This window comes from Nyctereutes procyonoides, unplaced genomic scaffold (assembly GCF_905146905.1).
Source record: "Nyctereutes procyonoides isolate TBG_1078 unplaced genomic scaffold, NYPRO_anot_genome, whole genome shotgun sequence".
NCBI classification, from domain to species: domain Eukaryota; kingdom Metazoa; phylum Chordata; class Mammalia; order Carnivora; family Canidae; genus Nyctereutes; species Nyctereutes procyonoides.
This window is the reverse complement of record NW_026575049.1, coordinates 45,147,172-45,174,179: the sequence shown is the minus strand read 5'-3', so window position 1 is coordinate 45,174,179 and position 27,008 is coordinate 45,147,172. Positions and strand designations below refer to the sequence as shown.

General features: G+C 48.0%; 1 protein-coding gene across 3 annotated transcripts; it reads left to right on the top strand.

Moving 5' to 3' along the window:
* Positions 1 to 26,747, top strand: CNGA3 (cyclic nucleotide gated channel subunit alpha 3). 3 transcript variants are annotated; one of them, XM_055328124.1, is made up of 8 exons: positions 1 to 86; positions 8,427 to 8,540; positions 10,677 to 10,856; positions 13,396 to 13,446; positions 19,824 to 19,848; positions 21,070 to 21,170; positions 23,260 to 23,366; positions 25,336 to 26,747. In XM_055328124.1, the coding sequence occupies exons 1-8, from the start codon at positions 1 to 3 to the stop codon at positions 26,745 to 26,747; spliced, it is 2,076 nt and encodes a 691-aa protein (XP_055184099.1). The 3 variants fall into 3 exon arrangements, with proteins under 3 accessions (XP_055184099.1, XP_055184097.1, XP_055184100.1); XM_055328122.1 differs by having other exon boundaries at positions 19,780 to 19,848; positions 21,063 to 21,170; XM_055328125.1 differs by lacking the exons at positions 13,396 to 13,446; positions 19,824 to 19,848 and having other exon boundaries at positions 21,063 to 21,170.
* The last annotated feature ends 261 nt before the right edge of the window (positions 26,748 to 27,008 follow it).

The window sequence follows — 27,008 nt, the reverse complement described above, 5'->3', positions numbered from 1 at the left end:
ATGGCCAAGATTAACACCCAAGTCTCCCACCCTGTGGTAAGGACCATGGACAGAGATCTCGACCACGTTGAAAATGGCCTCAGCAGGTAAGACAGGCTTTTCATTTTATGCCCTTAAAATGAGTTGTTCCCATAGCTGATCTAGACAGTGGAGTAAAGAATGCCTTAGCCTGTGGCCAACCACAGATTGGAGGGTGCTGACTATTCACAGTGCTCCTTCTGACTTAAGCCATCTCACTTAAGCCTCATAAACCCACTGAAGTAGTTTTTATTCTCATTTTAGAGAGGTGGAAAATGAAGCTCAAAAGGTAATGTAACTTCTAAAAGGTAACAAAATGAAGACTCAGGGCACCTAGAGGCTCAGTCAGTCAAGCATCTGCCTTTGGCTCAGGTCATGATCTCAGAGTCCTGGGATTGTGCCCCACATTGGGGAATCCCTGCTCAGTGGGGAGTCTGCTTCTCCCTCTGTCCTTCCCTCCACTCAGGCACTTATCTCAATATCTCTCTTTCTCTCTCTCTCTCTCTCTCTCAAAAAAAAAAATAAATAAAAAATATTTTAAAAAATGAAGATTCAAATGCAGCATATAATTTTACTGTAAAAATTTTTCTAAACTGCCATACTTTCTTATGAACACAACAGACATTCATTGGACTCTCTGCACCAGCCATTATCCTCAGCGCTAGGGATGGAATATGCATCAGATGCTTTGTCCCTTGCTTCCAGCGGAAGGTCAGGATTCATGCTGTGTTCATGGTCTGCAGGGAATGGGCCACGCCTTGCCAATGAAGCCATTAGCCCCATCAATGACATCCCCACACAGGCAGCCATAGAGAAATCTGGGGCTTGAGTTCTACTTCTAGCCCTGTTCATAACTAACAGTAAACTGGGTAAAACCTACTTAATTTCTCCATGCCTCAGTTTCTTCAACTGCAAAATAGAGTAGCATCTTTTCCAAGCTCCTGGCACAATAGTGAGGAAGTGGGAGTGTATCTTTTTGGTGCAAATGGACTTACATTTTTATGTTCCTTAAATTCTCAGTGGGTTGCTTAAGTTGAACCATGAGAAACCTTATTTCCAATATTTATGTTATTGTTGTCCTATATATATAACAATGAAAACTTCTCGCTTCCATAAAAACTTCTCCCTCCCATGATAACTACATATTATCCAATGACAACAAACTGCAATGACAGTCTCTTGGTTCTCACTTCCCTGGTACTGGGCCCTCATCCACCATTTCTGCTCAGTTACCAATGTATATCACTTCCTCTCTCAGATGCACATTTTTTTTGTCTACATTATTTTTTAAAGATTTTATTTATTTATGTTTTTATTTATTCATTTATGAGATACACAGAGAGAGAGGCAAAGACATAGGCAGAGGGAGAAACAAACTCTCTGTGGGGAGCTGATGCAGGGCTTGATCCTAGGGCCCTGGGATATTATGACCTGAGCCAAAGGCAGATGGTCAACCACTAAGCCACCCAGGTGCCCCTCTGTCTAGATTCTTGGTCCCACTCCTTAGCTAATTCTGCTCATGAGTAATGGACAATCATTTCCAAAGAGATTGAGTTCCTATCATCACAAACTTATGTAGTCCTAGGACCCCACCTTTGGAGATTCAAGCAAAGAGAGGAATATCTCAAAGCATCCCAACAGATATTTATTGGCTCCAGTTATTTTAACAGGGTGCTGGGGCCCCAGGAATTTTTTCTTAAGGATTTTATTTATTTATTTATTCATGAGACAGAGAGAGAGAGAGAGAGAGAGAGAGAGAGAGAGGCAGAGACATAGGCAGAGGGAGAAGCAGGCTCCACGCAGGGAGCCCGATGTGGGACTCAATCCCGGGACTCCAGGATCATGCCCTGGGCTGAAGGTGGCACTAAACTGCTGAGCCACCCAGGCTGCCCGCCCCAGGAATTTTGATGTGACTCAGGACCATCCGAAATTCTCACTCTACTCAAATTTCTCCCTCCTAATTGGCCGACTGTCAATATACCATTGTCCCACCACTGGGGACTTATTCCTTTAGGTTAAGTCATTGCCCCTAATTTAAAAGAAGAAAAGAACACTCTTAGGACAGCTATCTGTGCATTGTGACTTTTGTATGCATTAATAGCTTCTTTTTCACACCTGTGCTAATAAACCTCTTGGGGCAGGGTATTCAAAGAAGATTTTGTGGAGGGGGAGGAAGGTCTATACATGTGACAAGCAGTAAAGTCAAGCCCCGTGGGCAGTACTGGGTTCCTGGGACCTGGGCCCAGTGGGAGAAGGAGAGAGGCTGTTAGGATCAGGGGGAGTTTGAGGCAAAATGGTGCCTCATTTGCTCCATTGCTCCTTTTGTGTTGAGTGGGATATAATCCGAGCATCTCATGGAGCTTCCAGACTCCCTGGGACTGAGAACAACAGGGTCTTAGTTTGGCTCTTTACAGTTAGATACTCAAGAAAAGGCAGGCCTGGTTAGAGGGCCGGGGCTCCTGCCCAGAATGCCTACTTGACCAGGTACCACTGTGGCCCAGCTCTGTCCTTTTCGTCTTGGCTCGGCCTCAGCCAGCAGCCTACAAGCCCAGTCCGGCATGTGGGCTATTCAAGAGAGCTCACTGAGTCTCCTGGAAGATTACCCTTTGCAAAATAAATGGCTAGCTCGATCAGTGGAAGCCACACAGACCCCAGCGACGGACTGCTGGATTCCAAGAGACTCTCTGTGAGCTCATGCTGGATTCATGCACACTCGGAGGGTCAGTCAGCCACACAGTCAGGGCTCTGAATTGATACCCCTCGATAATTCTATCTGCCATCTTCATGGATGGGAAATAGCCCTTCAGTCTCCTTCCATCCCCCACCCCCAACCAGCATGGTGACTAAGAGGCTCAGAGTCAGGCTGGGTGAGTTTGAACATTGGCTCTGCCACTGACCAGCTCTGGAAAGTTGTGCAACTGCTCCAAACTGCAGTTTCCTCATCTGAAAAATGGACTAGTCCTGACCTCATAGGGCTGTGGTGAGGTTAAAACAGGTGAAAGCTCTTGGCACAGTCCCTGCTGCGTAGGAAGTGCTCAGTCAGTGCTCTGTCAGTCTTGGAAACAATTCCGCATCCCGTGGGAGCTTCCCTGGTGTTCCAGGCTGCAAGCCTTCTCCTCCTCTGACCTCAGAGAGCTCCAGCTATCCTGACATCTGGATCTGGCCATTTCCTGCCTGTGACCAAGTCATACTTTCTCAGCCTGACTACTAGTCCAGTCTCATTAAGCCTCACTTGGAGCCTTGCCCAACCTCTCCCGTGGAAATAGCTTGTTGACAGATTAATACAGAATCCATAGAGATGCTGTGGAGATTGCAAAAGGAGAGAGAGAAAGAATGCTTCCTTCATGAGAGAGATGTTTGCTTTATGTTATGGAAGCAGGACTGTATTAACAGGTGGAAGTTTCTAGAATGGGTTCCTTGGTGTTACCAAGGATTGAGCATGCGTGTACAGGCTGAGGGTAGAACAGCCTTGGACCAGAGGTGGGGTCCAGGCCCCTCTTCTGCTTCCCAGCACAGCCCAGCATCTACATGCTGGCAGACTAGTTTTCTCTATAAGATCCGTTTGAACAAGGGACTCTGGCACATATACATAAGAATTTTAAAGTTTCAAATCACTACTTTTAGGGAGGAAACAGTTTTCAACAAACTATAGATCTTTAATTTAAAATTCAAATCCTTTTTGAGACACCTGGCTGGCTCAGTTGGTAGAGCTTGTGACTCTTGATCTCAGGGTTGTGAGTTCGAGCCCCACACTGGATGTAGAGATTAAACTTTTCAAAAATAATAAAACACAAAATTCAAATCTTTTTAGAAAGCTTATGGGAGAAATAATTGTGAATGTTTGTCCTTAAATATTAATCATTCTTTGTCCTTGATGATATTAAGAAGCTATGCTGAGAATCTGTGTGTCACTGTGACCCTTTGCTGAATGCCCCTAGGAGGGAGGAGAGATCATGTCCCCATCCCCTGAGATGTCCCCCAAATCTTTCACCAAATTGGAAATCCAGGTTTCTGTTTCTCCTTTTAAATTATTGGGATCACTCTCCTAGTGACAAGCCATAAGGAAGGATAGAAACGTGTCATTTGAACCAAAAAAGTCAAAATGCTGGAAATACCAGAAATAAAAATGTCTTGAATTTTTCTTTTCTATTTAGATCTGTTTAGTTGACTTGATTAGTTAAGAGCTGTCAGGCATATTTGAAAAGATAATGCAGTAGGGAAAGACTTCAGAATCTGCTACAGAGGAGTGCAGCAAGGACCGAGGGTACCTCAAATCTCAGATCAATCTCCTGGTGTAGCTATTTTAGGCGAGCTTTGGGGCACAGGGGTTTGTATCCTACAGAAAAGAAGCCTTCTTCATGCTGCTCTCTGAGCAGAGCCCAAAGCAATTATCACCAAAGAAAACCATTTTCAGCCTGCTACCCCAGGACCAAAGACAAAAGTGCACTCACTTCAGTTCCCTGGTCACATGTGGCCAGTGGCAGTGTATATCGGTCATTCATGTTCCTCAGGGCTTGCGAGGAGGGAAAGACAAGGGATCATCTTCTCCAACGTGTTCTCCAAGGTTTGTTTACGTCCCCGAAGTCACCGGGTGCTCCACAAAGTGCAAAGCTAATGACAAGTTGCATTTCTGATGAGTACCCCTGTCTTCTCCCAGTGACAGGGGAAACCTTTACCTCACAGACATGAGGTTCCTCTTTGTAAGAAAACTTAGAAGATGAACAATTTTCACAAGTTGAAATTACCTTGTCTTTGGAAACAGTCACACCATTGTGCTGTGCTGGTTGCTCTTGTTCCTGCTAATTACCACCTTCACGGAACTGCTTCCTGCACAGGCGTCATCTCTGTCGTCACCGCTGACAGTCGGAGTTGGCAAGCAGGAGGGCAGCTTCGGGGTTGTCCTGGCCTGATCAGTTCACTTGTTTTGTTTTGTTTTGTTTTGTTTTGTTTTGTTTTTAACAGAGAAGTCCCCGTCAGGTCCTTGCCCCCAGCCCCTCCGCCAGCTCTCGGCAGGACAGGGCCTGGCCCCCAGTCTCTCCTGCCTCTCTATTTCTCTGGAAGATTCTGGATCCCCATTCCTACTTTGGTTGCCAGAAGGTGCTCCCTTTATTCCGTACCTGTGTGTCCCTGGGGACTCAAAGTGTCACCTCAGACATCTGGTTCTTCTCTCTTCCCATCTCGTCTTCCATCTGCTTCATAAAATCCATGTCTCTGAGGAGTAACTAATTGGGTTTACTATCTAAATACCCCCACACACTTAACAAGGGAGAGCCTCAGGAGCTAGGAGACATCAGAGAATTTCAAGCATCAGAAACAAGTGGCAAGATGCGTTGAAAAGAAAGGCCCCTTTGGGTCCCTATTCTTCATGGCTAAATATGCCTTTTCTGGACTTGGCTGTTTGAACGATGCTTAAGTTGAAATGAAATCAATTATTCCTTTAGTTCCTTTTTGAAGACTATAAAACTTCAGGGAGGGTAGGGCACTTGGGTGGCTCACTGGTTGAGCATCTGCCTTTGGCTCAGGTCGTCATTCCTGGGTCCTGGGATCGAGTCCCACATTGGGCTCCCACTAGGATCCTGCTTCTCCCTCTGCCTATGTTTCCGCCTTTCTCTGTGTGTCTCTCGTGAATATATAAATAAAACCTTAAAAAAAAAACCTTCAGGGAGGGTAAGTGACCCACTCACAGAACACCTAGCTAATAGATGTTAGGGTAGGGATTTGAACCCAGGCCTCCTGGCTCCCCACTCTGCTGCCTGTCCTTCAGGTGAGTGTCCTAGCCCCCACATGCCAGCCCTCATCACCACCAGTAACGGTGCTGCTTTGGAGCTGCGTTGGAGTCTGGGGTGGGTTTTGCCCTCCTCACATCCTCATCAGCTCTGATGTCATTGATTCCTTTGCCACTAATGCAAATAAATCTGATCTCAGGATGTGCCCTCACGTAATTAACAGAGCGCAGACGAGGCAGGAATGCTGGGCCGACTTCTTGGTGCCCAGAGCTCCCTGAGGAACTGCAGGTGGGGACAGAACACTTTCACCCTTGGGATTGCCTCCGTGTCTTCCGGGCACACATACCCTGATGGAGCTGCAGCCCAGTGTTTGGTTGTTGCAGCCCTAACCCCACCAGATGCCAGCTGCTAGCATCCAGGGACTAGAGATATGGACTCACTCACTTGTCCCACTGCTCCCTCTTCTGGGAATGACCCTGGCACCTTGGAATGTGCATTCCACCTTCCTGGTATGCAGATTATTAGAAAGGCAAGGGGATCAGAGCTTCCTAACTGCAGCAGGACCTCTGGCAAGGTTTCTCATATGTGTAAGGACAAAACGTGAGTGGTCTTTTAAGGGTAGAGAGGGCCAATTCAAATAGATGGCTTGAAAATAAAGAGCCATGCCCAAATTGTATAGCCCGGTGGACCAGAGCCATGTCTAGTGGCATGCCGCAGGGCTCAGTCCTCAGCCATGTCCTATTAAATTTTGCTTTGACCAGTGCCATATGTGAAAATACAGAGAGTTGCTTCATGGAGTGGGTGAGACCAGGCTCTGACACGGGATGGAATGACATTCAAATATCAGCTTTGCCACTTGGCTGTATGGTCTTGGGGAAATTATTTAACCTCTCTGAACTCCAGTTTTCTCTCTTATAGAGTGGTTATGTGGATTAAATGACAAGATCAATGTGGCTGGCATACAGTAGATAGTCAAAAAATGGCATGTTCCTATGATTGCATGTGAATCAGATGGAGTTGGGAGGAAAGGCTAGTATGGCACCCCTGCATACCAAGGGCCCCAAAACATCCACCAGGGACTCAGATAAATGGAAAGGTCTAATACTGACTTCCAACAAATCAATTGTACATGCACAAGATAGGATCTTCTGGCTTAGCCGCAACCCATGTTCCAAGACTGGAATCAAACTCACAAACCTACAATGACCTCTGGCTTAGAGTCCAGGAACAGCAGAGTGGCCTCGGTCTCCAAGCCCAGTCAGGTGGGAATGCAGGAATCTGCTCACAGGAGCATGACCATTATGGGGAAGAGCCTTGAATCTGATGAGGCGTGGCCGGGTAAGCTAGGGGGTTCCAGCCTGGAAAAACAGATGTGGCATGGGTGTGAGAGGTGTCCCTTCCATGTCCCAGCTACACGAAGGTGGTCATATAGAAGATGAGGTGGCCTGACTCTGGTTCCAGCACCAAAAAAAATTAACCTTGGTCTGAGGAAGCTGAGGGAGGGAAGAACCTGCTACAAAGATGGCCCATGTGGGCCGTGGGACAGTAGCGAGTGCCCTGCGGCTGGAGATGGCAAGGATGTCGTACAAAGAGGGGTCAGCAGATCAGCGGCTGGGATGCAGGACTCTGCCTTCTAATCCCTCACCGAGGAGAGAAAGGGAGAGAGAGAGAGAGAGAGAGAGAGAGAGAGAGAGCCTTTTCCTGACGTTAATTATTGCTTACTTCCTCAACTGTGTTGCCACCTTGTTAAGAAGGCTGATTAGGTTGGAATAGGTCACGTGATGGAATTAATTTGTCCTGCCTGGGCTCTTCAAGACTCATAGAATGAAGTGTAAATCCCTAGGGGCCAATGCCTGGATGGCTTTTAATCAGGCTGATCAAATTTCAGCCCTGGGAGATTTTAAAAGACAGGGAACGAAAGGAAAATATGTCCAAACACATTGGTCTTATTCCAGGCAGTTTGACAAACACCAAGGCTCTGCTGGTGTGACCGGTGCTCGTACTGAATTGTGGGCATCGGTTCTATGTGTGCTCATGCTTTTCGCCCTGCGCTGCGCAGGTGAGGTCACTGGCACTGCAGGGGACAGAAGTTAGGGTTTGACACGAGGGCACAGGGGAAATGAATTTTCATGCAAAAGCAGTATACAAATGCACATGGAGGGCTAGGCCAATGCCATACGATATTCCAGGACACTCTTAAACACATACGAACTGGGCTCCTGGGAGGGCTGCCGGACAGGCACACAAATAACTGTGATTGTGGCGTACATGCGGTCTGGCCTTAGCAGATAGATCTCACTATGCAGACATGTGTTTGAACCAGAATCCTTTTCTGGAATCCCTGGGTAGAAACAGCTGCCGTGGCTCCCGCTGGCGGGCACCAGGCCACCCCACTCTGAGCTCCGATGGGGAGCATGTGCTGCTGGCCTGCCTCCTTAAGTCCACAGGCAGCAAGTAGCTGGATGGGCTACCTTCCTCTGTCAGGCTCGCTGGAGAGGAAAGGCCACGTTTATCCTAAAAGCAGGATCTGCTGGATCCTGCTGGTGCATGGACAGAGAGAGTGAAGACCGGTGCTGGCGGCTTTCCTCATTAAGTGGGACATCTGGCCATCTCATCCCTGAGTGTGTCCAGGAGGGGATGAGCTTGAAATCAATTTAGCCTGCTGCATATTTGATTTCCTAGGGTCCACTCGCGGGGTGAGGAGACTTCGTCAGAACTGCAGCAGGAGATCGCCATGGAGACCAGAGAACAGGCTGAGTCCAGGCAAAGCTCCTACACCAGCCAGGGGCAGGCCAGGTAACCGAGCAGGCTCAGCGCTCACCTTGGGAAGAGGGAAGCTGAGGCAGGAGGAAGGGAGCTGAGTCTCAGGAAGAAATGGGGGAGCAGTGGTGGAGGTGGGGTTGAAGATGTGGAGAAGAAAGGGGCAGGAGAAGAGCAGTCAGAAATCTATCACTGAGTAATAACCTCTCAGGTCAAGTGTCCTGAGCTGAGAAAAACCTAAGAAAAACTGTTATCTGAAATTGCTTTCATACAAAGTGATATCGAGGTACTTGCTTTCAAGTCTGGAAGAATTTAGAAAAAAGCCAAACCCGAAGGGTTCCAGAAAAAATTGAGAAAAAAGACCAGCCAGCTGCAGGAGACCCGTGGTGGACCTCTGTGGCGCCGTCTGAGGCAGCCTCTAGCAGGCCCTCACAGGTGCATGTCTAGGCTTCTGAGCACACGTCCTTGCAGGAGGATTTGAAAGATTATCTAGGCTCTGAGCTGTTGACGTCTGCACTCCAGCTTCAAGAGCCATGCCACCTCGAAGAAGTCATTTTACCTTTCCAGATCTCATCTGGAGACACCTCGAACAACGTAAGGGCTGCATCAGAGCCAGGTGCTGATTCACAACAGGTGCTCAACAAATGTGGGGCTTGTTATTTCCTTCCACCAAATTTTTTTAACCAATGCTATAGTTTTATATAGTCACGTGTTCTGCAGTTTTTGCTTAAGATTGTTGCAAAAATTAATTCTTCTAGTTATTCTCTGTATTTTGCATTGGAGAAATATTTATTTCCCTAGCCCCTTGTTGCTGGACATTTACATAATTTCAGTGCTTTTGTCTTACTAATAAAATGCTATCTTAAGGCTCATTGATTGCAAGGAAGAGGACACCTTCAAACCAGCTCATATTGAAAGGGCTGGGGGAGGGCCGAGGCAGGAGGCTGGTGCAAACTCAGACAGACCACCTCATGGAAAGGGAGCCAATGGGGCTCATGACAGGGGAGCAGGGGAAGCACCTGCCCTCTCCCTCTCATTTTCTCCTGGAGTGTCATGATCTTCCTGATTTTTTTTTTCTGCACATCTCTGTTTTGGGCTTTCTCTGTTCATATATCACCAGGCACAGGCTGAAAATAGGCTTTGCTATTTGCTATTTGAAACACCCAACCCCATCTTGGAATGGCTTTTAGTTCAGAAGCTTGAGTGACTCTCCTGGGCCTGTCAGCTGAACCTGGAGTTGGGAGTGTGACCTCGGCTCCAGCCCCTCAGCAGAGGGAGATTGGGGATGGGAGGAGTGTCCAGAGCAGAGTGGCTGAGCTGGGCAAGAACTTCAACATATGTCTGTAGCAGCAGCTGTAAACATCTCTGTGCATGGAACATCTTCTCTCTTTAATGTATTCTCTTAGGCAAAGTGCCCATGTATGTGATTAGGGTCAAGGCACGTGACAGCTTATGACCTCATTCTAGGCTGCTCAGAACTTATTTTATTGGAAACAGTGGCATGCACTGTAGGTGCCAAGTCAGGGCAACCAGAAACCAAGAAAACAGAGTTCAGGTTCTCTTCTCATTCCCCTTTTGAAGGATCAGGGAAGGCAGGAGGCACAGCTGAGGGAAGGCTGAAGCTAAGACAGGCTCTGGGGACAGGGACAGACTAGTACCAGGTGATGGAGACCACAGCAAGGTCTGGCTCCAGGAGAAGGAACTTATGCACAAGTCTGAGGAGGAAACACAATAAGACAAGGGTTAGGGAAAAAACGTACGTAAGTCATATCTGGGTACTTATTCCTCTAACCTTGTTCTAAATTTGATCACCATTTGCAAATTATTTTTTTTCCTATTCCTATGCTTACTAGTCATAACAAAGAGCTCTACAAAAGGAATGATAAGCAGAGAAGCTGCTAATGCCCATTTGAAAGATCATGCCTTTGGCAAAGTCCTAGTGTTAAAAGGGCAATGTTATATTGAAGATGATGCCCCCTATCTAGAGATCTCTGTCTCAGGCTGCAGATGATGGAGGAGAAGGGAGAGGGGAGGTGCACAACCAAGCCCAGGGCCCCCAGGACCTCCAAGACCTGTGTCCTGCCAGCCATCTCTGCTTCTGCCCCAGCCCTGGAAAAGAGGCCTTTCTATCTCTTTCCTCTCTGCACTGGCTGCCTGTCCACGGCCTTCCAGGGTATCTCGCCTGATCATCTCGCTGCGAGCATGGGCCACCAGGCACTTACATCGTGAGGCCCAGAGACCAGATTCCTTCCTGGAGCGTTTCCGCGGAGCCGAGCTCAAGGAGGTGTCCAGCCGAGAAAGCAATGCCCAGTCAAATGTGGGCAGCCAGGAGCCACCAGACAGGGGGAGAAGGTAAGGAACCAAATGGATGGGCCACCCGCACCAGGTGGGGTGGAGCAAGAAGCACTTCTTTGCTCCGGCAGCTTAGATCCACTGCGTGGGTGGCTCAGAGCACCAGTCTCATGACCCATAATTTGAAGAAGGTGTCTGTGGTTGGGGAATACTGCATGCTCTAACAGTTGCTGCCCCAAGTCTAAGATGGACCGCAGGAGAGGGAACCCCCTAACCAGAGTCCTCAGCCTCATTTGACCCTGCACACACTTTCCACCAGCACCCCATGGAACTAGAGCTTTTAAATGCATCTGGGGATGCCAGCCTCACCCATCTCTCTCCATCAAACAGGAAGCTTCTTGCTCAGAATCTGCTTTCTGAAAAGGGGGGTTACAAAGATCTTTGGGCTGAATTCTCTAAGTAATGCCAAGATTTACAAGATGTAAAGGTGAAAACAAGCATACTTGTTGCAGAAAAGATGATCCCTATATAATTGCTAGAGAAAATCCTGTGTTTTTTGTGTCAAATGAGCCAAGGAAGGGCTCAGGTGTGTCTCAAACAGGCATCCAAGGGCCCCTGGGAAGGGAAGGTCATGAAGCCTCCGAGGAAGTATGTGTAGGTGTGTGTTAAAGGTTTATTCTGGATTCTGCAGTAGATTGCAAAATATACAAGCATATTTAAGATAAAATATGAGAGTTCAAGGAAATTTCTTGCTAGCAACCACTCTAGGAGAGCCACATTTAGTCTTCCTGCTGGGAAAGGCCTAAGAATTGCTGGCTGAGATGTAAAGGCCTAGCATTCTTGGGCTCACATTTTCACCTGAGCGTGGACCACAAACTATTGGGATTTCTGGGCTTGGGAAGGGACCACAGAGGGCCTGGGTGCTGGTGGGGATGTGTGTAGGGAGATTCCAGGTTCCCAGGGTCAGGCATCCTAGACTGAGAGGGAGCTCCAAAGGTCTGCTGAGCCAGAAAGAAAGGAGGGATGACAGATAAGGAAGAAGAGAAGATAGAGGAGGAGGAGGAGGGGAGAGAGATTTGCTATGGAGCCAGTCAGACTGGCTTAGTTGCTGGTGGGCAAGCAAAACCTTCCTTTGCTAACTTGATCAAATTATCTTCTCTACAACCTTAGCCTAATGAAGATGAACATTGGCTTCTTTGTCCTTTTCCCAATGTGACCAGAGGAGCAGAGAGTTGAGCTAGGACTCCATCAGGGGCAAGTCCCTACTATGCCTCAGATGCCTGGTCACTCACCCAAGGGTTCAGAGTGGGCAGGTGCACGCAATGGTGTAGGATCATGGCTGATCAATCAAGGAGACTTCCTGGGGGAGGAAGACTTTGGATTTTCCAGGCGAATCTCTTTGGCATAGCAGTGTATGCAGAGACAGGTCTTGGTTGTTCTGCTGGCTTGCCCTTAAGAGATACCAGACACAGAAATGTGGTGAACACAGGCCACTGCATCTCAAGGAGCAACACTTTCCCAATTTCACAGGAGTTGGGAAATTCCCTGGGGGACTTTCCGATGATCAGAACCAACCCCCAAACAAGGAGTTAGAGCCACATCCTGGATGATGAGAGGGAGACTTGAGCAGGCGTGAGCAGAAGAACCAGAATGGCATTTGGTTCGGTGTTCAGCATCATAGAAGAAGAGGTGCCCTGAGAGCCAGGCAGGAGTACCATTGGCCACTGGCTTCGGTCCTGGCTGTCTTCTGTGAATGGTCTACAGTGGCGACAGGCAGCTGTGAGGCCAACTAGCTGTGTCAAAAACACATGTTTAGCAATTGAGCACTAGGAGATAATACCTTTTCCTAGAGAACACCATGAAGGACCATGGGATTTGGCTTTAAATAAACATGCAGTTTGGGTGCAAAACCAGCCTCTTGCTTTCTACCCAATCCTCATAGAGACCAGGGATGGCAGGCCCAGAAGTGTTAGGATTAATGCAGTGACAAGGGCCTAGGGCAGGATAGAGCCTCAAAACTGGGACAGTTCTGCCCACGGTCTATTTTTTGGCCCTGCAAGTCAGAAGCGGCTGCTGTGATTGTTTTCGGCAGGAGGGTTGGGGTGTGTGTATGTGTGTGTGTGGGGGGGTGGCTTCTGAGAGCCCTGCCTGTGCAGGTGAGGGGAGCAGGTTGCTGGGGCTGCTGAGTATGTGCATTCTGAAGGCACTCAGCCCGCATCACCTAAGTGCACCCCAAGGCAGGTGCCCCTCAACTTCACGTCTGTGCCCCTTGTAGCTCCTGGCGCCCTGCCGGGCATATGGTTAAATGGAACGAAATTGCGTGGAATATGAGGCTGGGACTGGGTGGGATTCACATAGCAACTCTCGTTTATTCAGAAGAACTCAGTTTAGCCAAATGTTCATCCTCTCTTCCCACAAAGCTTTATTTACTAGGGCTAATTAGTCCCCCAAATTTTTGTTGCGGATCCTTCAAGCTGTGTGGAAAGACCCAGGGGACCGGGCATGGGGGTTGCCTAGAATAACCACCTGGGGCTAATGATTCCCAGCAATTGGAACTGAGCTCAGATTCCCATGCTGCATTCTCTCTACTTTTCTCTAGTGGCTGGCCCCTGGCCAGAAACAACACCAACACCTGCAACAATTCAGAGGAGTGAGTACCTCTGCTTCCCAGCAGAGCCCCCTGCCTTCTCTGGTCCCACTGGCCACCTGCCTCCCTGTAGATGTCCCAGCCTCGCTCCCCCTGCTTAAACACCCTCCCCAAACACCACTAGATTAGAATCCTGTACCTTTCACCAAAATTCCATCCCCGTGGAAAAATGGGGAAGGGACCTGGTCCATTATGACTTTTTGGAGCAAGTCATTTTCTCTCTTTCCCTCATTTTTCTCATCTATAATGCAAAGGGGTTGAATTGCATAAATGTTTTAAGCTTTGATGTCCTCTAGCACTGTGTTTGAGGGTGCAAAATCGGAGTTCCTTTATGGAGCACGGATGCTCTCCTTCATGATGAGTATGCATTTTCCATTCTATGACCTCAAGCTCCAGGGTCCCCCAGTGAAATGCCCTTGTCATCAGGTCAGTCCAGGCCAATTTGGAGGGTGCGATCAAGACAGTGGGAAGAGGAAATTTAAATACTTCCAGAAGATAGCCTCTTGAAATGGTGGCCTGCTGTACTTTTTTTATCACCAGATGCTGAGCTGGAAGATCAATATGATGTGTGATTCTGGCAAGTGCCACTCAAGAGTCCAAGGAGGATGTGTGTGATCATATACGTGGGTTAGCACGTATGTGGGTGCACCATTCTCCAGCCTTCTTTATGGAATACCATGGGGGCAGGCGTGGGAGGAAGTCTCAGTTGAAGCTTAGGGAAAAACCCAGCAATATCAGCAGGAAGAAATCTGAATTTCCTGACTTGCAATTGAAAGAGAAATGTGCCAAGGCTTTTTCTTATTTTCCTTTGTTTCTTGGATAGAAGTTTCCCCCATTTCCCTCCGTGAAACTTAGTTGCATTTTGTTGGGTGGATATCAGATTCAGAGACCCAAAAGCCAGCAATCAAGGTAAATGAGATTATTTAATCTGCAAAACAGCAGCTATGTGCTTGATCTAAAGCCAAACTTGATATTAAACACCCTGGAAACCCCCAGTGTTGAGTCCCCGTAGTCAGAGATAGGCTCTGGGCACTGAAAACCACAGATGGAGGTCCTGCAGGCCTCTAGCCTTTTCTGTTCTGGGGCTGGGATGTGGGTGAGGATGGTGGTGGGGGGGTGGGGGTAGTGTTGGCTGCATCAGGCTCCTATACATCTTTTCAGATGGGTTCGGATCATGGATCCATGCTGCAGGCCAAGGACTGAGGGAGAAAATTGGGGACTGTCCCAAAATATGACCAGTTGGGCAGAGAGTTACAGAAATAATTCTTATGGATGCCCTTCCCCATTCTTCCAACACGTTTCTGGCATTTTCACTTAATCCTATGGGTCCTGCATAATTTTTCTCTGTTCCAGAGCAAACTGTACCCAGCCCAAACTGGCATTGTTTTTGCAGCTCTGTATAGGTCCTTCAGGGCAGAGCTGGGTGGATTCTGGGGTGCAGTGGAATGGTGCTGGGTTTTTCATAGGCCCACAGCAGGCTGATAACCAGGGGAAAGGCCAAGGCCTGTAACCCCCATGCCATACATCCTGGCCAGGTGTCAACTCCCTGCTGGTCTAAGCATACTCCATGAGCTTGTGGGCAGTGCCCTCTGCTGGTATCATGCATTAAGACTTCAGTGGCAGAAAACCCTTCGAGGGACACTTCATGGTAGATTGAAGAGGACAGGAGATGGGAGACTGTCCTTGCTCTTCTCATTTACCAAGTTTAATAACCTTTTCTTTTGATTCAATTCATTCATGTGTTCACTGTCAAAAACTTGGAAAACACAGAAAAGCACCCGTGAGCATATGCTTCATTTTAGTAATAGAATCCCATTATCAGAGATAACTCCTCTTAACATGTAGGGAAATATCCCTCCAAGTTTTTCTATGGATACTGAATAGATAGAAAGATTATATTATATATAAATAGATAATTATATACTGGTATATATTATAGTATAACTGTTATATGTTAATTATTTTTATTATTTAAATTATACATAATTACACATATGATATATATGCTATCAATTACAAGTACATATATATGATATATATGTTATCAATTTTTATACCATATACACATATAGTATATACATATATCATTATATATATGCTGGTTAAGTGCATTTGTATCCCTATTCAGCCACAAAGAGCTTTGTGACCTTAGGCAAGCTACCTGACCTTTCTGTACATTAGTCCCCTGATTTGTAAGATAGGGTTTGTACTAATGTCTTATGAGGTTGTGCAAAGACTATGTAAATACATGTACAGTGCTTAGAACAGAGCCTGGTATATAGTAAGTGCCCAATAAATACTGACTAGGGAGGTAAGCAGAACAATTTCATCACCACCTCTCTAAAATGGCTACATCCTAATCCCTGGAACCTGTGGAGAGGTTACCTTATATGGCAAATAGGACTTTGCAAATGTAATTAAATTTAAAGACCTTGGAGATTATCCTGGATTATCAGGTGGGCCCAATATAGTCACATGAGTCCTTAAAAGCAGAAAGAGGGGAAGAAGCGTGGGTCTGTGAGACAAGATGGAAGGAGGAAGAAGAGGAATTTTCATTGTGAGAAGAACCCAACCAGTAACTGCTGGCTTTGAAGAAGGAGAAAGGGTGACACAAAGCAAGGAATACAACAGCCTCTCAAAGCTGGGAGTAGCCTTCCATTTTTAGCAGCAAGAAGACAGATACTTTGGTCCTATAGTTTCAAGAAACTGAACACTGCCCATAACCCCAGTGAGTAGGAAACAGATTCTCTCCCAGGGCCTCCAGGAAGAAATGCAGCTTGCCCGCCCCTTGATTTTTGTCCAAACTTTTTCCAGAATTTTCATCTAGAGAACTATAAGATAACATATTTGGGTTGTTTGAAGCCTCTAAGTTCGTAGTAATTTGTTATGGCAGCAGTAGCAAACAAGTAATATAGCTTTTGATATCAGGAAGGGGGTTCTGCTGAAACAAATACCAAACAATGCAGGACTGGCTTCAGAACAGACCCCAGAAGAATTCTGAAAGCATAATTTAAAAATAAATAAAAGCCTAGATTGCTTTGAATAGGCTGGTAGTAGAAATATGGACATCAAAGCCTCTTCCAGTGAGGGCTCAGAAGGAAATGAGGAACATTACAGAGAAAACCTTAATTGGCCAACCACCTTGTGGCTTGAACCATTAGGAGGACCCAGGGCTTTAAGGATGCTGCTGGTGGAATGGTTCACCAGCAGCATCCTGCTGGGTAGCTCAGTGGCTGAGCATCTGCCTTTGGCTCAGGGTGTGATCCTCGGGTCCTGGGATTGAGTCCCATATCGGGCTCCCCACAGGGAGCCTGCTTCTCCCTCTGCCTATGTCTCTGCCTCCCTTTTTGTGTCTCTCATAAATGAATAAATAAAATCTTTTTTTTTAAAAAAAAAGGATGCTGCTGCTGAGGATTTGCAAAAAAAATGAGGAGAAGGCCATTGGAAACTGGAGAAATAGGACTATTGTTTTACGGTGGCAGAAAGCTTAGCACAACTACAACCTGCAGGCGGGTGGGAAACAGGACTTGTGGGCAATGAACTTGACAAAGGAGCTGAGGATATTTCCAACCAAGGTGTTGAAGGTCCAGGCTGGTGTCTTCTTGCTGCTTATGGTAAAACCCAAGAGGAGAGAGAGATAAATGGAAGGAAGAATTTGAAAGAAAAAGGAAACAGGACTTCATGGTTTTGCAAATTCTCAGCCTACTCAAAAGGGAAAGTTACTAAATTTAAAAAACTGTCAGGAAAGTGTGCTTTGAGAAAAAGTCGAGGGTGTGGCTTAACAGTCATTTGCTAATACCTCAGAAAGTTCAAAAGTTCTGAGTAGGGAACAAAAGACTCCCAGAAGAATTTAAGGATGTGACTCATAGCTCCCCTCTGCCATCCCAGCAGAAGCTAAAAATAGAGAAGGGATTTCTCAGACAGGTCTATGGAAGAGCCTCTTGTCTGGCACAGTGATTCCCTCTAATATACATGACCTGCAGTGTTCTAGAAGATTTCCTGCCAGCAGAAACACCACCAGCTTGGACCTGAAGGGACAGAAACAGTATGAAATGGAGGGAGATTATGGGACCCCTAAATTCTAGCTGCAGGAAACAGGTTGATTAGAATACTCAGTTATAAACAGGTGATTCCTTTAAGGAGGAAGAAAGGAGGGCTCAGAGGGCAAAGCTCTGAGCTCAGAGGGTGGAGGCATGAAAACTACCAAGGATTATTCTCAGGCCTTGAGACAGAATGGCTGGTGCCCTGCTGGATTTCAAAATTGCTTGGGACCAGTAACACTCTTGTCCTTTGGTTTTCTCCCTTTTTGAACTGGAATATCTATAATTAATATCCTATACCTGCCCTTGAATTGTATCTTTGGAACAGGTGATTTGTTTTAGTTTTGCAGGTTCACAAGTAGAGTGACTCATGCCCTAGGATGATTCACAGACAGAGTCTTGCCCCTACCTGATTTAGATGATAAGATTTGGGACTTTTGAGCTGATGAGATTTTAATAATACTTTCAGATTCTGAGTTGATGCTAGAATGGGATGAAACTTTGGGGGGGTCTTGGAATTAGGGTGAATGCATTTAGCCCACGGGATGGATGTAAATCTTTGAAGGCCAAGGGACAGACTGCAGTAGGTGGCATAATGGTTCCCCCCCCATGTCCATGCCTTAGTCCTCACCTCCTGTGACTAGGTTACTTCACACAGCAAAAAGGACTTTGCAAATGTAATTAAATCTCAGGACCTTGAGATGGGGAGATTATCCTGGACTATCAAGGTGGGCCCAGTCTAATCACGTGCATCCTTAAAAGTGCAGAAGCTTTCCAGCTGCAGAGAACCAGAGAGATGGCATCTTGAGAAGGACTCCGCCTGCTGTTGCTGGCTCTGAGCATAGAAGGAAGCCTCTAAAAGCTGGGCATGCCCTCAGCTTACAGCCAGCAAATAAATGAGGATATTGGTCCTCTACTTGCAAGGAATTAAATTCCACCAATAATCCAAATGAGCAGGAAACAGATTCTCTCCTGGAATCCTCAAAAAGAATCACAGAGCCCTGCCGACAACTCAATTTCAGCACGAGGCTCAATTTTCAGCCCATACCAGATTTATGACCTACAGATCTGCAGTTTGGGTTGTTTTAAGCCACTAAGGTGGTGACAGTTCTGGCAGCAATAGAAACCTCATGCAGCTGTTATTCTGAGCTTTTTTGCAGTCTGCTTTTAACTTGGCAAAATATTAGAAATGTTTTCCCATGTCCCCAAATACTCTTCCACATTACTTTGAGGAGCCTTGTAGAATTCCATTGTTGATGAATCTCCTCCTGTTGTAGGACCAGATTGCTTATGCTTTTGACCATTACAGCTAATGGTAGTGATTATTTTTCTGTACGCCTGTTTGCACACATCTTTGATTATTTCCTTAGGAATTGCTGTGTAAAGTATATTGGTCTTTTCCAATGAGTGTTTAATTGGCAGGTGCTTATTTCTCAACCTGTGCTTCCTCCAGGATGTGGAACAGGAAGATCAGAGAGGGGTCTCTGGATGATTCTCTATGGGCATTAATGCCTGCCTTGAAGAACTAATATAATTATTAACAGGCAACCTTTTTAAAAGTGTTAACCCTTAAAGATATGCCATAAAGAAGAGGAAGCCGAGTAAAGTCATGTGTTGAGGAGACACCTGCACTCATAGGACCTTCCTGTAGATGTGGATGGAAGGGGGCCATGCAGCCCCCAGCCTCACGGTCCAGAAACATCTGGATAAGTATCTGAACATGACTGCGTTTGCCTCAGATGACTCTTAAGATTTGCTGTTAATGGGGCAAACCTGTTTCTGCCTGTGTGTATTTTGCTTCCCTTCTCCTCCCTGGCTTCCTTATCAAGGGCCAGGATTTCATCTGCTACACGGGCGGGTTTTGAGAACAGCTACCAAGCCATCCCCTTCCCTTCAGAACAAAGAACTGTACATGAGCCTCTGAACCCCCAAGTGACTTTTCCGCTCTCAATATGTGGATGTGGGTTCATTTCCCATTACCTCAAAGTGTCTCTGGTCTCAAGCTCTTTGTGACTTCCCAGGGGCTCACGAAAGTCAGTCAGAAATGCTAGAACATTAGATTGGACCACTGTGTCTACCTGACTGCGTATGACATATGCTTTAATGGGGTGCTTTACCTCAAGCCCCAGGAATAATAATAGCAATAAAAGCAATAACCTCGCTTCATCCCAGTGTGCTAGAAATATCCATTTCCCACACCATACCCTCTCCTCCTTGTGACTGTGGCCCACTCTCTCCACTGTGGTAGTGTCCTTGGCCTATGAAAATTGCTAAATGTCCCCCCTGTGTCATCCAGTGACAAGGCGAAAAAGGAGGAGAAGGAGAAAAAGGAAGAGAAAGAGAAAAACTGCACAAAACAAGAGGAGTAAGTACTGAGAAGAGCTGCCTCCAACAAAGGGGTGTAGTGGTCCCCGCAGGCCTGACCTCTTCCTGGCTCCTGTGAGTCTGAGAACCATGTGGTCAGGCCTCAGCATCGGCCCTAGAGAGGGGCTGCCTAGCGTTGTGGGAGCACAGTGGTGCCAGGTGGGGATCAGGCTTCCTGAGATGGTGTGAGGGGCCCACCCCGCAGGCAGAGTCCCGCCCCAATTCAGAGCACCCAGAGGGGCTGTCCCTGTGAGCCCACTCCTGTGCAACCCCACCCCATATTCTGTTTGCCTGTCTGTACAGTTGGGGTGAGCTGAGGTCTACTCCCTGGCACTAGGAAATAATATATTCACAAACTTCACTCCACACCCAGGGGTGATATGTGTTGTGAACATTCCAAAGCCCTGTCAGTGAGCTGTTGATCCTGTACCTGCTGAGTCAAGGCAAAGGCAGAAAGGCATCCCAGGGTCTTCTCTGGGGCCTGGGAGCAGCTCTGCGGGCTAGGGCCAGCTTGTGGGACCTATGGGGCCAGGGAGAAGACACATGAATCCAAAGGAAACGAAGAATCTCCAATACTACCTATAAACACTAATCCTCAGAAAATCTTGAAAATAGAAACAGAAAGCACCCTAAGCTATTGCTTCCTCCAGTGTTGGCCCACATAACCTAGATGATTCCCATGTTAGTTGTTTTTTGATGAAGAGGCAGGATCCAAGTACTTGGATAGGAGTCTTCAGATCATCTGCGCAGATGCAGTTAGCTCCCGAATGCAGTCCAGAGAGGAGCTGGACTGCAGAACCAGTGGGCAGTGTTTAAATGCACATCTCAAGTCCCAGCCCTGGAGGGAATCTGGGTGGGCCCCAAGAATCAGTGTTCTCACAGAGCTCCCCCAGGTGGCTCCAACATTACCGTGCTATGCTGCAATTTACTCCCAGCATGCTGAAGGATGTAGGTTATACCACAGGCACATGGGAATGTTAGCACCATGGTTTTATGGTCAACTGTGGCTTTCTGGGAAGCTGAGCTAGGAGGGAAGGCCCTCCAATCTGCCCTCTCCCAGCCTGTCCTCTCACGCAGGGATAACCCATGTGTCCTTGAGTCTCTTGAGTTTAGCCTGCAGCTACCCTAGGGTCTCTAAGCTAGTCCAAATCTCTAAGACTGCCCAATGCTGTGATCTTTCAATATACTGCATTGTTTGTGTGTTGGTGTTTCCAGAAACAAGAAGGCCACCATGGTGATGGACCCCTCCAGCAACATGTACTATCGCTGGTTGACTCTCATTGCCCTGCCTGTCTTCTATAACTGGTGTCTGCTGGTGTGCAGGTAGGGGCATGGGGCAGGGTCACCATACAGGGAGGGGTGAGGGTGGAGGAGCAAGGAGGGGTGAGGCAGTCAGGACTCAAGATAGAGCTCTGGGTCCCACTCAGGGGCTGGATTTCTGGTCCCCACATGGCCACCATCCAACTGAGTGTCTTCATTTTTCCATCTCTGAGGAGGATCTAGAAGACCATCAGAGTTCTCTGAAGCACGGTGGGGGATCTGTGCTTGCTATGGGCAGCAAGGGTCCTGTCACCTTGGAACATTCTTAATCCAGCTGTAGGAGGAAGATGGAAGATGCAGGGGCGATTAGCTACTCTTCTGCAGGGAAATGGGTGGGGGCAGGGTGTTCCTGAGCAGCCTGCAGGACAAGGATGCAGGGGAAGGGCATAGTTCTCTGATTGTAAGCCCAAGCAAGTCGGAGTGCTGGGGTGCAAGCTGCTGCTCTTGTGAGAGCAGCCAGGGTGCTCCTGAGAAGGCCTGCAGGACAGGGATGAGGGTAGATGTGGGCTTCGGGAAGTGCCCCACAAATGCATTTCTGAGGTACAAGGCAAGCTGTTACTCTCCTGGGGAGAACTGGAGGCTCTGGAACTTTTCTAAGCAAACTATGGGAGGGAGGTACAGGGTGAGCTGCTACTCCTCTAGTAAGAGATTGGGGGAGGGAGGGGTTTAGGGTCTCAGGAAATCTGCTGCTTGGGAATACAGGGGCAGGATGCTGCTTCTCTGAGGGCCAGCTGGGGGCTTGGGCTTCTCTACAGGATTTGGGGTGCCAAGGGGCTATGTTCTGAGGGCAAACAGGACCCCCGGGCATCCCTGAGCAAGCTGCAGAACAGAGATGCAGGGTAAGCTGCTTGTTCTCTGTGGACAAGCAGGGGTGTTGGGGGCAGTTTATGAGTAAGTCCACAGGAGAGATGTAGGGATACCTGCCTCTCCTCTGGGGGGGTTGGTGGGAGTCTGTGTGGCATATCTGAGTGAGCTGCAAGGCAAGGATGCAAGGACGAGAGACTGTGTCCTAAGCATTAGGCTCTAGAGCCTTTCTGCGCAAGCCCATAAGACAGGCATGCAGGGGTGAGCAGCTGTTCTTCCCACAGTGGGTGAGGCTTTGGGTGCTCTGGAGGGGGAGGAGGAGGCTACTCTTCTGAAGGGGCAGGGGTTTGGGGAAGTTCCTGAGCAAGCAGTTTGAGGACAGAGGGGCAAACTGCTACTCTTCTAGAAGTACACAGGAGGCCTTGGGGGTTCTCTAAGCAAGCTTCGGGGTAGGATAAGGGGTGAGCTGCTACTCTCTGAAAACAAATGAGGGGGCTCAGGGCCCTTACGAGCAGCCCTTCTTCTGCAGTTGGTTGGGAGCGGTGCAGGGGAGGCAGGGGGCTTTGCACCAATCCTGAGCAAGCCTGCAAGACGTGCTACTGAGTTTAAGTGCGGGCTTTGGGGATTATCAGAATGAGGAAGGGAACTCCTGCTCTTCTGAGGATAAATGTGGGAGTGAGAAGGGGGAGAATTTGGGGCCCCTCCTAGCCCACCTGCAAGATGGGGATATGTGGGCCAGTTGCTCCTGTGTGAGTGGGGCTTCTGGGGATGCAGGAAAGTTACTATTCTGAGGAGGCAGCAGGGCCTCAGTTTCCTGAGTGAGCTGTAGGGTGGGGATGCAGGCACCAGCTGCTGGTCTTTTGAAGTGAAGAGGGGTATTTGGAGGGTATTGTCTATATGAGAAATAGTGAGTATAATGATCTAGAAAGTAGAAAATATTTACTGGCTTGTCCAGTTATTAGTTTCTGAGAAATTCTTCTAGTTTTGTTGGCATTTGACCCCAGAAAGGGCAAGTGCTCCATCTCTTCACATGACTCCACCAGTGAGGCCTAGACGCACTGCCCCTCCTGGGATCTCAGAGCATATGATCGAGAGGCAAAAGGGTTCATTCTTTGGGACAGAAAACCTCAGAGCTGGATCTCCTCATCAGAGCCTGGGGTGATAATGCTGGGGCCCAAACCCTGCAGGTGGGCTAACACAAAGATGAAAGCTGCAGGATTTAGCACAGAGATGGACCCTGCCTTAGACCAAGGCCTGGACATGCCCACTCCTTCCCTCACTTGCTTAGGGCCTGTTTTGATGAGCTGCAGTCTGAGCACGTGATGCTGTGGCTGCTCCTGGACTACTCGGCAGATTTCCTCTATGGCTTGGATGTGCTGGTGCGAGCCCGGACAGGTGAGTGGGCCCAGGCCCAGGGACTTCTCTGGGCCAGACCACAGACCCACCTCATGCATCAGGAGGGGGACCTTGGGGACCACAAGGTGGGTTCAGGAGATCCAGAATGGGTGACATTACCTCCCTCTGATTGCAAGAGTCCAGGCAGGTCTGGGGTAGCTCAAATAGTGAGGCGTGGTACTGCTCCCTCTACGATGGCCCTTGAGTAGAGGTCAGGATACCTGGGTACTGGTCCCTGCTGTCCCAACAAGCTGTGTGACCTTGAGCAAGTCAAGTTGTCTCTCTGGACCTCATTTGTATCACCTGTGAAATAAGGCCAAACTGTCATCTCTCAAAGGACCCCCTCCAGCAGTGATGGTTCAATATCTCAGGAAATAGGAGGGAGAACTCCATTGATCTTGGAGTTCCTTTTCCTGGACAGTTGGAGGATCCAGGACATGTTACTCTGGGGCTTTCAGATATAAGGAGGAAACAGGACCCAGGTTAATGATGACTTCCCTCAGATTGCCTCTGAACAAAAGTAGGGTTAAAACCCCCCGTGTCTGAGGGTCCAAGCTGTGCATCCTGTGGGCATCTTTTTGTAATCTGCACAAAGACATCACACCAGCTGGCAGAGGCCTGGCTTGTCACTTTCCAGATTTTTGAGCTAAAAACCATGCCATAGTTGTCAATAACCATCATCACATCACGGCAGCAAGCCTCCGTGTGGCTTCACAGCGTACAGAGCATTTCAAGCACCTTGTTTTCTCATTAGAACTGCTGCAGGAGATAGGAAGCACAGGCGTAATTATCTCCATCTTGCTGATTTAGAAACTGAAGCCCAGAGACACTGAGTGACTGGCCCAGAGTCTACAGTCACTACCCCACAGGGCCATACTGACACCCCCCACCACCACCGCTTCCACACACTGCACAGCATAACAACTTAGAAGACCTCTGGGGAGCCTGGGTGGCTCTAGCAGTTAAGCATCCATCTCTAGATTTCAGCTCAGGTCATGATCTTAGGGTTCTGGGATGGAACTATTCCTCACTCCTGGTTCAGAAGAGAGTCTGCTTGTCTCCCTCTCTCTTTGCCCCTCCCCCTGCTTATGTTCTCCCTCTCTTAATAAATAAATCTTAAAAAAAAAAGAAGGAAGAAGACCTCAAGTATGCAGCTTGAGGATTGCATGGGTAACTTAGCTAGTCCTGGTGGTCTGCCAATTTGTGGTCACGTAAGCCTACTAAGACACAAGAGCTCCCTGGGTGGCCCGACTCATTGAGCCAACTAACCTTGTTTTAACCAAGCTTCAATGGGACAAGTTATCCCCAGTCAGACAGTGATCTTGTCCCTTTTTGTTCTTGGGTACTGTCCCTGGTATTCTAGGATTCCACAGGAAGCCTCCTGTATAAGGCAGGTAAGTACAGAAACCAAGTGGCCATGGATCATACCTGAAAGGGAAAAAAAATCTTTAGAATCTAGAGAGGATATAATTAAGGAAGTAGGGAGGACCTATCATCTAACACCAGTCCACATTCAAATTTACCCAATTAATCTACATTTTTAACTGAATAAAAAAGGTAGGATATCATAAATGAGAAGTGCATTTTCATAGTAAGAGGTAAATGTGGTTTTTGAAGTTGTTTCTGTCATATATGTATAACTACGCCTTCTTTTTTTTAAGATTTTATTTATTTATTTATTCATAGACACACACACACACACACACAGAGAGAAGAGAGAGAGAGAGAGAGAGAGGCAGAGACATAGGCAGAGGGAGAAGCAGGCTCCACACAGGGAGCCCGACCTGGGACTCGATCCTGGGTCCTTAGGATCACAGCCCGGGCTGCAGGCAGCACTAAACCGCTGTGCTACCCAGGCTGCCCTAACTATGCTTTCTTTAATCACGGTGTAAAATATTTTCCTGTGGGCCATGGTCCAAAAAAAAAGTAGCCTCTTTAATGCCCAAGTGACCTCCATCTTTTTCTTTAGGCTTCCTGGAGCAAGGCTTGATGGTCAAGGATGCCCAGAGGCTGTGGAAGCATTACACAAAGACTGTGCACTTCAAGCTAGACATATTGTCCCTAGTTCCCACAGACCTGGCTTATTTTAAGTTGGGTGTAAACTACCCAGAACTGAGGTTCAACCGCCTACTGAAGTTTTCCCGGCTCTTTGAGTTCTTTGACCGCACGGAGACGAGAACCAACTACCCCAATTTGTTCAGGATCGGAAACTTGGTCTTATACATCCTTATCATCATTCACTGGAATGCTTGCATCTACTTTGCCATTTCCAAGTTCATTGGTTTCGGGACAGATTCCTGGGTCTATCCAAACATCTCAAACCCAGAGTATGGACGCCTCTCCAGGAAGTATATTTACAGTCTCTATTGGTCCACCTTGACCCTGACCACCATCGGAGAGACCCCACCCCCTGTAAAAGATGAGGAGTACGTGTTTGTGGTCATAGACTTCTTAGTGGGCGTCCTAATCTTCGCCACCATTGTTGGCAATGTGGGCTCCATGATCTCGAACATGAATGCTTCACGGGCCGAGTTCCAGGCCAAGATTGACTCCATCAAGCAGTACATGCAATTCCGCAAGGTGACCAAAGACTTGGAGACACGGGTGATCCGGTGGTTTGACTACCTGTGGGCCAACAAGAAGACGGTGGATGAGAAGGAGGTGCTGAAGAGTCTCCCAGACAAACTGAAGGCCGAGATCGCCATCAATGTGCACCTAGACACTCTGAAGAAGGTCCGCATCTTCCAGGACTGCGAGGCAGGGCTGCTGGTGGAGCTGGTGCTCAAGCTGCGGCCTGCAGTGTTCAGCCCAGGGGATTACATCTGCAAGAAGGGCGACATTGGAAGGGAGATGTACATCATCAAGGAGGGCAAGCTGGCTGTGGTGGCTGATGACGGGATCACCCAGTTCGTGGTCCTCAGTGACGGGAGTTACTTTGGGGAGATCAGCATCCTGAACATCAAAGGAAGCAAGTCAGGGAACCGAAGGACGGCCAACATCAGGAGCATCGGCTACTCAGACCTGTTCTGCCTGTCCAAGGATGACCTGATGGAGGCTCTCACTGAATACCCGGAAGCCAAGAAGGCCCTGGAGGAGAAGGGGCGGCAGATCCTGATGAAGGACAACCTGATCGACGAGGACGTGGCCAAGGCCGGGGCAGACCCCAAGGACATCGAGGAGAAGGTGGAGCACCTGGAGTCCTCCCTGGACACCCTGCAGACCAGGTTCGCCCGGCTCCTGGCCGAGTACAACGCAACCCAGATGAAAGTGAAACAGCGTCTCAGTCACCTGGAGCGCCAGGTGAAGGTCTCTGGGAGCGAACCCCTATCTGATGGGGGTATTCCTGGGGATGCCGCAAAAACAGAGATCAAAGAGCAATGAAATGCAGAGGTCTGTGTCCTGCTTCCCAGAGTCCGCCGTTGCTGCGATGCACTGTGGCCACCGCCGAGTGGCCCAGGACTCGGTGGGGTTGCATTCTTATTCTCCTTACCCTTTGCAAGATGTGTGGCCCTGGGAGAGAGCCTCAGTTTCTTCATTTAGGAAGGGGGACTCATCGCGTCAGCCCCCGTTAAGTGGCAGGTTATTGTGATGTCCACACGGGACGCTGCACAAGGCAGGGCTTTGTGCGATGTGAGGTGTCCC

Coding starts and splice junctions, on each gene's coding strand:
- CNGA3 (XM_055328122.1), top strand. CDS start 1: ATGGCCAAGATTAACACCCAAGTCTCCCACCCTGTGGTAAGGACCATG. Junction 10,857..13,395: donor CCACCAGACAGGGGGAGAAG/GTAAGGAACCAA, acceptor ACTTTTCTCTAG/TGGCTGGCCCCTGGCCAGAA. Junction 23,367..25,335: donor GCTGGTGCGAGCCCGGACAG/GTGAGTGGGCCC, acceptor CTTTTTCTTTAG/GCTTCCTGGAGCAAGGCTTG.